Source organism: Symsagittifera roscoffensis, chromosome 5 (genome assembly GCF_963678635.1).
Source record: "Symsagittifera roscoffensis chromosome 5, txSymRosc1.1, whole genome shotgun sequence".
NCBI lineage: Eukaryota > Metazoa > Xenacoelomorpha > Acoela > Convolutidae > Symsagittifera > Symsagittifera roscoffensis.
The window spans coordinates 39,407,673-39,420,485 of NC_087066.1; the positions used below are offsets into that span (position 1 = coordinate 39,407,673).

The window sequence follows — 12,813 nt, forward strand, 5'->3', positions numbered from 1 at the left end:
CACAAAAAAAGCAGAGAACAGATGGTATGCAAATTCTAATGCTACAGGGAAATTTCGAAATCAAGGAACACTTTTACTGAACACTTTCATTTGCGAGATAAGTTACAAAAAAAAACAAGTTTCGTAATAGTACACTAAGCTGATCGCTAGTTTAAAAGAAGGAAATGAACTAAACTTGAAAAGAAATCAAATACAAGCCGCGAAAAATCAAGTTTAAGTGCGAACCCTACGACTTTTTCTGAAAATTAAGAGAAAATACTCATGGCCTATTTAAAAAACTGAACAACATTCATCGATTCTTAATAAATCTAAAACAATAAGCCATAAGAAAGCGTTGAAACAAAATTGCGCCATTTTCATTTGAGCCATGTAGCTCGAAAAAATCTAGTTTCAACTTAACTTAGCTTTCAATTTTAAGAATCACGAGAAACAAAAAACGGCTCTACAAAAAAATCACGCATATAAGCCTTGAAAAGTTGAACAATTCAGAACTGCATCAATCTAAAAACTTAGTCACCTGCAACATTCGATAATCCACCCAGTCAAGAGAGCTTAGGACGGTAGGAGCACTCAGCCTCGAGCACGGGCGGATTTTGGGGGAGGGGCGACCGCCCCCCCCCCCCCCTCAGGGATTCGACCCTCTGCCGACCCAAGGGTGGGTCCCCCCTTTGTACTATTTTGAGATATCCATATTTGGTGACGGACCCTAAAATATTTCTAAAGGCGCCAATATATACTAATTTAAAGGGGGGAGCGCGCGCCGAAAAAGCGCGATTTTTTTGTCAAAATTTTCCAAAAAGTGCCTAAAGATGCTTTTTGGCCTGTTTTTTTTCAAAATTTTGCCAGCGGCGCATAAAATTTGATTTCCCAAAACTTTTTGAAAATCCCCCTCGAGAAAATCCTAGATCCGCCCCCTGGTCTTAAATATATCTCAATTAGAAGTAATATTGAATGCGTTTTAATAGGGCGGATATATCTGATGCTATTTAAATCACCACATGGTATTTAATCTGTAGACAGATGCTGAAAATTAACAAAAAAAATTAAAAGAAAAATGAGCTTATTATTTTTGGGGAAAATTGACTGGTAATGTACAACAAGCGTCGCTTTTATATACAATAAACGCCTCAAACTGCGATGTGAAACTTATGATGAATTAATAGATATAGAGAATAAATTAGTTATAATTATGGATATAGATCCTTTCATTCTCCCAGTACATCAGTCACCAATCTTCGTCTTAACTTAACTTCATGTTCATTCAAAAAGAAGGGAAAACGCTCCAGAAAGGAAAAAGGAAATAGCTATTTTCAATAATAACTTGCTACTTTAATACTGATTATTGATTTTTTTTTGGTTAAAAATAACGAGATAAGGCCTGGGAACTGCAGATATGTGTGTTTCAGATTATCTCCCAGCCTAACAAATCAGATTATATTTGTTCATTTGTGAGCTAAAGGGTAAATTTCATTGGTCCAACTTACGCCCGCTACCAATGACTGCTTTTTAGTCCGCTGCGCGCTTAAAAAAATAATATTTCTTTTAGTCCAATGGGCTGTAAACAATTATTGCCTTTGGGCACGTCATTTGCAACTAATTGTAGATAAAAAAGGCATGGTAGATAAAAAAAAGGCAATTTTAAAACTTTTATTTAACTTGCCTTGTCGATATGTTTGTACTCTTCTCTACAGCTACAGCATATTCTGGAATTAACCTTAACTTTGTCGTAGCATATCGTAAAACACATTTAATCAAATCATTTTTTGAACTTCAAAAGGCAAAACAGAACTCATAAATTGATCGAGGAAAATTTCTTCTGCCGCTAACTTCAGTTAATTTGATACTGTTTTTATCATTTAAATCATAAAATTTTCCTTCTTTTTAATCATTTATCGGAAGTAAATATTTCTCCCTATAATAATTTGTATCTCCGCAGTGCCGCCTCCCATTTATATAACTACATATTTAAAAAATAGTTTCCCAGATAACTTTGAAGCTTGAAACCACCGCCTACTTTTATTAACAGACTGTCGTTACAACATAACGTGCTCTTTACTGCGCCACAAAAACAAATTACGGCTGATCAAAAACCATTTCAATATAATTGCATATTATATCTCTTCAATTCTCTCGGCACTTTTACAATGATGCAGTTTCAACCTGTTTCAACGTGGGGCTTAAACACAGGTACATTCCACCCTATTTCCAGTCTCATTATCCATGCCGACAGTTCTTTGGTCTCCCAATATGGAGAGCTACCTCAGGGTGCCTCAGAAACTCCGCATCTTCAGATTTTCTCCCCATCCTCGTCGTCTTCTATCCCTTTGCTCTCGGCAGACGGCGACGATGACGGTGAAAAACGCGACACTAACGACACTGCACGAATAGCGTCGGGAGTGATGCACTCTTTGCTTAGTGCGTTCGGTGTTTCGTTCAACCTGATGGTTCTCATGATCAATTGGCTCGAGTGTCGTCCCTCCCGGCGCACGGGGGCGCCAACCATGGTTAACATCAGTCTACTCGCAGTCTGCGATCTCCTCTACTCGCTCATGTCAGCTTACTATGCTGTGGCCAGCTTCTTAGGAGATCATAATTTCCTAGGGGTGTGGTCCTGCCGGTAAGTAAATTTCGATCGCTTTCATTCATCACTGGCGAACAGATTGATACCGCAAAATTTTTGCAAAAAACGACATCAAAAATCAGTCTCTTAAACATCCGATAAAGGTGACACTCGATAACAGTGCGACCATGGAAGGGGTTGTACTCTTTTTGAAAAGTGTTAGTTTAAAATAGTTTCTAAATCCCATCCTATGATCCAGTTTAAATTTAACTCACAAAAATAGCAAGAAAATGTATATACGACACTTCGCTCAACGTAAAAGGTACAACTGCTTGGGTCGCTTAGTTTTATTGTTAAACAGGTGACTTTCTCTTGCAATTAAAAATACGAAAACTAACATTTACATTCGAGAAGTAAGTATGAATAGCAGGCAAATTCCTAAATGCATAAAAACATATCCAACAAACAGTTGTAAAAAACCAAAAAATGATGGCCTTTTTGAATTTTCGAATTTCGAAAAAGTATCACGTTAAAGCTTTCTTAAATTCACGATGTTTTATAACCAACACTTTTTTCAAACAACTAGCCCAATAACAGAAAACTGGGAGATCTAACTCTTACGCTGGAAGATCTAAACATAGCCAACTGACAGATGGAAAAGAGTAATGAACGCTAGGAAATTCAAAAAAACTGAATTGCTTTTTCAAAACCTTCAACTTTTGAAAAAAACACAGATGGCCTTAAAGCTCTTCAAATTTTTAGAACAATTTATGAGGAAAACTTTTTTGTTAAAACTAACCCAATTTGAGAAAACTAGATCATAAATTAAACTTTTATTTTGCTGGGAAATCTGATAAATTATTTCCATTTTCGAAATTGGAAGTCGATCACGTTTTTTGTGACCTTTAAACTTTTGCTGTTCGACAGTGGAGTTTGCCTTTCTTTTAACAATGGAAATGCGCTGGACTTAGAAAAGAATCGCAAGTCAAACCGGGAAAATCAAAACTGAGCGTGAACAAATTTTGATACTTTTGCCTGAAAAAAAAATCACCAAGACCTATAAAGGAGTACTCACTACGTTCATTACTCGTAAAAACAAAAATCCATGGTCGAGTCTAAAGGTCATTCGCCGTAATTCGCGCCATCTCCGCTTTCTTTATTAGAAAACTCAATTTGCCTTTTCTTTTAGAAAAAGAATTTCATCTGATATTAGTAGAAGCCATTAAAGAAACAATCAAACAAAAGAAATCATTAAATGAAACAAGACTGCTCATTTATCAAGGCAAAGCCCTGAATGTTTCGACTGTCCCTTAATTCATATCGAACAGTTTTTGGGAAAAAAAATATTGAAAACCAAAAAATTTTGGACAATATCAAAGTTTGAAACATGGAGTCGTACAAAAGTACAAAATTAATACGACCAATCTGATTAGCTAGCCTCATGTCAATTTGTAACGATTTTATTGAGCAGCATAATTCACCACGCGTAAATTATTCGCGTTGCGCTCTCAGCAACATGAATAAATTTTTCAAAGCGCGCATAATTTAGTCCAGAACATGGCGAATTTGGCGATTTTCAAACCCCCAGAACTTTACAAAATACCCAGACAGGTATGCTATCTATTTAAATTTGAACTCCAGAAGTCGATATCTTTAAAAGGGTGTAAAAAATTTCTGTCGAAAACTATTATTTTGATCGGCGAAAATTGATAAAAAAAACCACACCGAGCATAAATATTCCGTTCTCTACGAAAGCCGGAACAAAAAAAATTATTTCAAATGACTTATATAAGCGTCTTCTCTACGCTCAATGGCAATTAAGACTAAACTTTCTGGTTTAAAAAAAACTTTCAAAATAGAGAGATGTCAGTTTGATCAAAAAAAAGAAGCAGATAATCCGTCCAGTGGACCTTATGGATTCCTTTTAGATATTCCAAAATACACACCACACCGAGCATAAATATTCCGTTCTCTACGAAAGCCGGAACAAAAAAATTATTTCAAATGCCTTATATAAGCGTCTTCTCTACGCTCAATGGCAATTAAGACTAAACTTTCTGGTTTAAAAAAACTTTCAAAATAGAGAGATGTCAGTTTGATAAAAAAGAAGCAGATAATCCGTCCAGTGGACCTTACGGATTCCTTTTAGATATTCCAAAATACACCCGATCTCTTCTAAGCAGATTTCATTTCTTACTTAGGCTAATTAGGCCCCATATTAGGGAAAAACTCTACGCCAGATAGCCATCACATTGAGTATAATCTTAAACGATTTGGATTACCTCGAAATTTCAAGTTCCTAAAAATGTTAAAACTTCAAAAATAAACGAACCGAACGCTTCAATCATTCAATTCGACTAGCTAAAAATTATTATCGAACCATTTTTGGAATGACATATGCGAAAATCCAACAAAAGAATCCAACAAAAATTAGCATAAACAGGCCATAAAGCATGTTAAAGGGAAGCAAACAGTATCTTTTTGTCTCAATTTATCTTCCTCGCCGGGACATTTTATTCAGTTCAGCTTCGAATTCTAACAACACTGAAGTTGCACCACTTAAATTTCGAACAGCCATAACGAATACGTTAATTTATGAAGGAAATGAAATTAATCACACCGGATAACGAGTCGTATGAAAATATAAACTTAGAGAAACATAGGCAACAGAAAATTGTGAAAGAGTCAACCAAAAAAAAAACGATTGACTAATCTTCCGAAATTTTTCATCTTTCGAATTTTGAAAAAAAAACTACACCACGTTTAAACTATTTGAATTTCAAAAATCTTTTATGTTGGATTTTTTCCATAAAACTAGTCAATTGAAGAAAAAGTACCTTTTTGTGTCGAAAAAAAACCTTTTTAATCCGTCGGGAAATCTAAAAACTGAAATATCATTTCGAAACTAACAGTCTTTCGCGTTTTTGGCGCCATTTTCAGGTAATTCGCCTTCCTTTTACCGAAATCAAAATTTACCGAAATTATTCATGTGTTGTATTTGAGGCCTAGAAAATGTATTGGCGTGACTTCATTAATAAGTAAACAAACGTCAGATTTTTCCAAAAAATTATGGTCTAATCTTCGTTTTATTAACATTGTCTAATTTGTGTGTCGTCAAATTTCCTATCCCCAATTTTGTTTGTGTAGCATGAACGGCCTGGATATCACCCTCATGCACATCAATATCTGGAGCACTCTGGCAATTGGACTGCAGAGGAAGGCCGCAATCCAGAGTGGCAACAACTACCGATTCATATTCACCCTCAAGACCACCCTCCTTCTGGTAACACCCGCCCCCCTTATTCAGATTCTATTAGACATGCACCGCTACTTCTTATGTCCCTTCATTTCTACAGTTCTTCGAACCTTTTAATTTTACACCTAGAAATAAAGTCGTCCCTACTAGTTCTGCAGCTCTTCTGGGTAGAGATGTTTTACGACATCAAATTTCGCCCAACCAGCCATAAAATTAGGATGCGCTTTAACTATTTCAAATTCAGAAAAGACATCCCATCCTTTTCGCGTGAATACTTTTACGTCGCATGCTGAAGCGTTCACCTTGCATTCCCTTAAAGTGATCCATTTGTAACAGCATGTTTTTAACGTCAAATGCTATCCCCACAACAAACTCATCAAAACTCATTGCCCATGAATGGTCAGCAATGAGGCAATAAAAGGTTTAAAAAAGATAGACTTAACCGCTCATTTAGAGCACATCGCAATTTCTGTCATAAAGCAATATCACATATGAAATCGATCATGGCGGGCCTCGAACATCCGACCTTTCAATTGAGAGGCGGAGACGTAACCACTTCACAACCACTCTCCATTTCTATTAATGTAGTTAAAGCAACTTTAATGTAGTGTGCGTATGTGTGTTGCAGCAACTGGTGGTGTGGGGAAGCGCCATGCTTCTCGGCAGCTACTTCTTGTACAACTTCGACTACGATTACGAAACTCAAACTTGCTCCTTTCAGGCGTAAGTAACCAATTGCCACTCTCATTTATGCTCTTACACAGCCAGGGTTTTGACACCACTTAAGGCAATAATATCTAGCAGACTACTGGGCAGGTGGCACAAACTTTCAGCTAAAATTATAACGAAAAATCTTGTGTTGTGTTTAGGAGCTCGTTCAGTTTCAATATGTTCATCATACTCGTGTATTTGCTGTGCTACCTGGTACCTGTATTGTCCATCGCCTCCTACTACAAGACATTCGGCCAATACTTCCGAGAACAGATCCGAACCAGCCGACGCAGAGCCACCTTCAACTGCCGTCAGTATTTCTTTTCTACCAATCCAATCCCTAACCGCACCACCATACCCCCCCCCCTCAAAAGATCCGCTGTCTCTCCCCCTCCCACCGACCCACTTCATTCCACTCAACGCACGAGCACTGCAAAACCCAGAAAAAAATCGAATCAAACTACATTAATCAAGTTTTCAATCAAGGCACAAATCATAATTCCGTTATTGTTAATCAAGGCACAAGCCATAATTTCGTTTTGGGAGTTAAATATCCACCACAAAATGCGTCATTCAAAGGTCAAGAAATTGATTTTACGCACATAATAAACAAATAATATCCAAATGATTCAGAATTAATCAAGAAGCATTACTTTTGTCTAGGTCATCTAAATTTATTTTCGCTCATCACGTCTTAGTTCCGTTTTAAAAGTTTTCGCCCCAATCCACCACAAAAGGCGCTATTCAGGTCAAAAACTTAATTAAACGCAAATACTCAAGAAGCATTTATTTTGTCTGGGTCTATTTTTATTTTCGCTCTTCGCAGATAGTTCTTAGTTTAATTTTATGCAGTTTAATTATTGCGGAATTAAAGATGCATTAATAGTGGAAAGATAGTCAAAAATAACCAATAAAATGGAGCTCAAATTGTTCACACAAATAACCACAAGTAGATACACTCAACTTTATCTTGCTGATTTGCAGTCGGGTAATCTATGGCAACTAAAACATCAGCCGCTTAATTCCCTGAGCTATGAAGACGATTTTTAAGTCATTATGTCATTAAAAAGTTCTGAGGTTTATGTACCATTCTCTAAATTCCCTAGTCTCGTCGTAAAACGTTGCCAGTGAGATACTTTGCACTGTTTAATTGTAGGGACCGAAACCACTAAACCACCCCCCCCCCCCCCCCACCCCCACCCCGCAACACAAATCGACTTCTATTCTTCATACACCCCACCCTCCTAGAATATCGACCTTTTTAACTTTGTCCAAAAATTTCGGCTGTTTTAGCATCATATATTTATCAGAATTGATCTGAAGTTGCGGATCCCCCTGATAATTTTGGACCCCTACAATGGGAAAAAATTGCCCTACTCCCACCTACGGTTATTTTCGTATCTCCCTACGGTAATTAACCACCCCCCCCCCCTGCCGCGAATAAAATACTGCAGAGTAATAGTGGTCAATAATTGGAACTGAGCATCAACACTAATAAAGACCATGGAACACAACATAAACCCACTAGAAACATTATGTTGGACTAGGAAAAAAACTAAAAATATTGAAAATACCCAAAATTTATTCGTTCTTACAGACCCCTTGCCCCCACCTCCCCCGTTAGGAATGACAAAAGTTTTCAAGACATGAACTCTTCGTGCTTTCTTGACAGAACTGAACAGTTGACTGTGTTGAAACCAATTGCAGATCTTTTCTTTTAAATTTTAGGCACATCATCATCATCATTAACAGTACATAACCTATGTTACCCCAGTACATTACTTTTATATCATTATCAAAACATAAAATTCAAAGGATCTACTTAACAATTGCCCTCCCTTTGGTACCTACTTAAGAATTGCCACCCCTATTAATAAAAGCAAAAAATTACCTCTAGAGCTTTGTATTGAGACTTCTAATTTTGCTGCAATCTGATTGGTCGAAAATGCGTTATATTAATCTACTTAACAATTGCCCCCCTTCTTAAAGGGGGGGGGGGGTAATTGTTAAGTAGATCCAATTCAAATAGATAGCAGCTAATGAGACCAAAATATAGCCAACATACAGTTGGAAAAAGTCAACGAACGCAAGACGCAAGAAAACCGAAAAAAAAAGATTGACTGGCACTTTTTGATAAAATTAACTCAATTTGAGAAAACTGGATCAATAGGTAAATTTTTTATTCAGCTGGGAAATCTGAAATTTATATCCACTTTCTAAGCTAAAAGTCGATCACGTTTTTGAGACCTTTACATTGTTTCTGTTTGATAGTAGTATGTTTTCCTTTTAACAAACCTTAACAAATTAAAAGTCAAACCTCGAAGAAAATAATCAATGCTGAGCCGATTAATCTGCTTTTAACCAAAAAAAGCCTGATGAAAAATTAACACAAACAGTATAACCCGACTAACAAGTGAAACTGATGGCAACTGATACGATTTTAACTGAAGGCAGATCCTTGCTCATTACTCGAGGGTTGGGCTATATTTCCCAGCTCAGAAAAACAACCATATTGATCAAGGTTCAACCGCAATTAATCATTACGAGCTGCATCGATCTCTAATCAACATTTCCCTCAAAAATGTATGACATTCAACAAAACATACGTCATCATAAAAATTCAGTTGTAAAAAAAAATGTTTTTTTTTTGTCAGAAAACCTTTGGCAGACATTTTGAAAAGGAAAAAAACTTCATCTATGATGCTTTAAAACTGCTCTCTTAAAATTTGCATGGGCGGAAGAAAAGAAACATGAGCTCGTTAAAATGTTCAAAATTTTTACGAAAAGGGGCAGATTTAGAGGGGACGTAAGCCTGCCCGAGGAATTGGATCTTTTCATTGCTCACAAGGTCAATTTAGAAAAATACAAAAAATCAGAATCTCTGGACTAAGCTGATGCGATGACAGGAAACTGATACTTTTCAAACTTAATACAAAAACTAATTTGAGAAAGTCGGATAATTAAGAATTTCTTTAATTCTGATGACACTGGAATCCTCTTTTCAATATTGAATGAAGATCCATTTTCCTATACGTGATTGTTCAGCTAAATCTCATCTCAATTAATGAATTATTTTGAAATTTTCGTAATTCAAACCACTAAATCAGGAAATAAGCCCGAATAAATTGGATTGAATGCCAAGTGAAGTTGCGGAAGCTCATTAATTTTGAGTAAATTCAACCGGTTTCGAAAAAATAGCGTCCCTATAATTCATTTAAATGACAAAGCTCATTCCAGTAAGACTAAATGCGGAAGTGAACGCTTCTCGCCTCTATTGCGGAGCCTAAAACACGGGAAATGAAGGAATTTGTCTGTTCACGTTTTAGCACGCAGTGCCCATCAACGCTTCATGGACGACCGGAACAAATTCCTGCACTTCTACAGCTACGCTACCGCCATTTCAGTATTCGTCTGCTACACTCCCTTTTTCAACTACCGACTTCTGGTCGCCCTAGACGTCATGCTCTTTCATCAGACTATTATACAGGTTCAAATCTAGTCGTACTTTCACATAGTCGACTGAATTTAGATGGCACTAGCAGTTCTCTTAAACTTGCGAGAGTTGAGAAAACGACAATCTTTGAACAACCCAACGCACCCAAATAACTGTCTGGAATACGGGTAGATAACACAAATGGAGTATCCTTCGACAAGCCTGCTTATGCCAACTGATAGCTCCTCTGCGATTCGCAGGAGCCAAAATTATACTTTTTAAAGTATCGATATCAATTTGGTTTTAAAATTATCAGAATATCGATTTGGTTTTTCAGGCATTTGAATATCAATTTAGTAGACTCCAAAAAAGGGTTTTTAAAACAAGATGCCCACATAAATATTACAGACTCGAGTAATTCAACATCGAAGTGTGTTGCTTTCCTTGTAGGCCACTGCATCATGGCTGCCGATTGTGGAGGGAGTGGCCATAGCTATCTGTGCACTCAACTCAGTGGCCAACCCATTCTTCTATGTCCTGCTTAAACACACCATCTCCCCCAACATGGCCGTGGCATACCAACACCACATCCCCCGTCTCCCCCTCGGACCACCCATTCACAGGTTACAAAGGAATTCTGTTCACGAAAAGAAGCGCCTACGGATCATTCTAATTGAACAAAATAAATACCGAAGCTTGAGGCTGGTTACGTTGCAAGATAATTTTCAAGTTGACAGTTTTGATAAATCGCACTGAGATAGTGACACTAAGTTTGCAAAAGTTGCACTTAAGTTTTATAGAAGTATCAAATTTTTGTTAATAGCAACCAATCCAACTCGAATGGAAACAAAAAAGACTCCTCTATGTGTCTGAGATTCGATCCCACGCCTCCCGACCAGTGGCCTCCAGCTCCTTCCGGCTCAACCCGCGCCAACAGCAGCAGACACCCCGTGTACCCTTCACAGAGAAAGAGTAAGGCAACAACAGGGGGATGCATGGGAATCGTGAAGGGCAAGACAGCGAACAAAAATAAGGACCAGGTAGCAAACAATTATTCATTCAGCTTTTATTTTAACTTACAAATAGAACAAATCAATTTAATTTTTGACGGCCAGGCTTAGTTTTTTTGACGACCGACCATAATTTTGATGGCCAGGCTTAAATCACCCCCACAGACGAAGAGCATCTTTTAAGTCGAGGCGCGAACTATCAACCGCTAGGTTGAAGCAAAGAGAAAAGAGACACTTTCTTTTGACTGTTTCTTATCGCTTCTCTTTTTAGGTGTTCTACACAGTGACGGTGCAGAAAACCGGAAGACTCTACCGATCAGAAGTGATGTTGAACTTGAGCGACGTCTGAATGCGCAACTTCTCTTGTTTAGTCTCTTTTATGCTCATCTTTATAGAAGAATAATCAGAGCCTCCAATCATTTATAACGACAGAAAACTTCTATTTTTCACGTTTTTCGTTACTCGAAAATTATATTTTGATGGTCGATGCCTAAATATGACTCCATTCTAAACTGAAACACTTCAAAATTTTGGATCAACTATATTTTAAAAATCCCGGATTTAACTATTAGCGTATTCCGCTGGCCCACTAATGGCTAGCAGATTTTCATTCGATGTGCAAGTGTGCTCTTTTCTAGTTTAAAAAAATCACCAAAACTCTTATCAAGTGCATGCCTTTTAATCCAAAACTTGGCTTGAAACGTCCCTTCATTCCTTCTAATAAAATTCTTGCTAAGTAATACGACTGTTGTATTTGCAATTTATCGTTGATTTGGGCGCTTTGAAAATTATTTCGAAATTCATGTTTGTCATTTTGTCAACTCATTTTGGCCTTTTAAACACCGCTTCATAAATAACAGGCGTGAGAAAAATAGTCTCATAAGTGCTTCGTTTAATGCTTTTTTACAACCTAATCCTTGATTTGCATAAATTTACAGAGACAAAACGACAAAAGCCGAATTTTAAAAACATCAATGAGCAAGTCAAAGCAAGGCAAAAGAAGATAGGAAAAAAATACAAACATCTTTAGCAGAGAAACGAAGCAGAGCTTTGCACACTAGCAATATGTACAAAGAGAAAACATTATATTGAGGACATAGTTAGAAAGTGTCATGGAATGACGGATTTTTTTTTTAAAATCACTTTAAAGTCTTCTCAATTTCTAGAGAAGATATATTTATCAAAAATTTTTCGTTATATTTGAGAAACCCGGATCAATATGTATTTTTTTCCATTGGAAAATCACAAAATTAAAATATGTTTTTAAAACTGAAAGTCAAGGGCCATTTTCTCTCTATTTCCATATTGGAGAACAATTTCCAAATGATTTCCCATTTGAACCACTTCAAGAAGTCTTATGGTCGAAGTACTTAAAATATAAGTCAAAAATACTAAGAAGTCATAAATTCATAGACGTCGTGAAACTGGGAATTATTTACAAAAACAGAGTATCCGGATGCTACCGACTAGAAAATATTCCCGGCATATTGATCATCGCAAAATAATTCCCAGCAAGAAACTAGTTTTATTATTTTTTTTTTGCTATTTTCGGGTTTTCTAACTTCATACCATGGCTTTGCGTACTAGAAAATGGATTGAATCTTGATTTATAGAACCAAAAACAATATCTCAACCAAATTATCAAAATATGATTTAGCACAATTTCCATAAATGTCGCTGTAAATGCTTGGAATCCAATTATTAATATAATAGAAGCAAAAAAATTCACTAGCCGAAAACAACATAAAATCAAACTAAAATTCATCAAAAATGATTCGTAAATGATTGCAAAACCAAAACATGGCCAAAGACAGCTGGAAAAAAGTTATTAACCGCAAGGAAA

The 12,813-nt window shown here is 36.7% G+C and overlaps 2 protein-coding genes across 3 annotated transcripts in view; one reads left to right on the forward strand and one right to left on the reverse strand.

Moving 5' to 3' along the window:
- Positions 1-12,813, reverse strand: part of LOC134845450 (uncharacterized) — an 80,617-nt gene that overhangs the window by 41,911 nt on the left and 25,893 nt on the right. The window lies entirely within an intron of this gene.
- On the forward strand, positions 1,660-11,738 carry LOC134845455 (uncharacterized). Its single transcript, XM_063862343.1, has 8 exons — positions 1,660-2,617; positions 5,708-5,843; positions 6,445-6,539; positions 6,686-6,837; positions 9,854-10,014; positions 10,411-10,583; positions 10,784-11,000; positions 11,242-11,738. Exons 1-8 carry the CDS (start codon positions 2,145-2,147, stop codon positions 11,317-11,319), a joined length of 1,485 nt encoding a protein of 494 aa, XP_063718413.1. The 5' UTR covers positions 1,660-2,144; the 3' UTR covers positions 11,320-11,738.

What these genes read in the sequence shown, in the direction of transcription:
- LOC134845455 (XM_063862343.1), top strand. Translation starts at nt 2,145, where the DNA reads ATGATGCAGTTTCAACCTGTTTCAACGTGGGGCTTAAACACAGGTACA. An exon ending in TCAAGACCACCCTCCTTCTG is followed by an intron (nt 5,844 to 6,444) that starts GTAACACCCGCC and finishes TGTGTGTTGCAG; the next exon opens with CAACTGGTGGTGTGGGGAAG. An exon ending in TTCATCAGACTATTATACAG is followed by an intron (nt 10,015 to 10,410) that starts GTTCAAATCTAG and finishes CTTTCCTTGTAG; the next exon opens with GCCACTGCATCATGGCTGCC.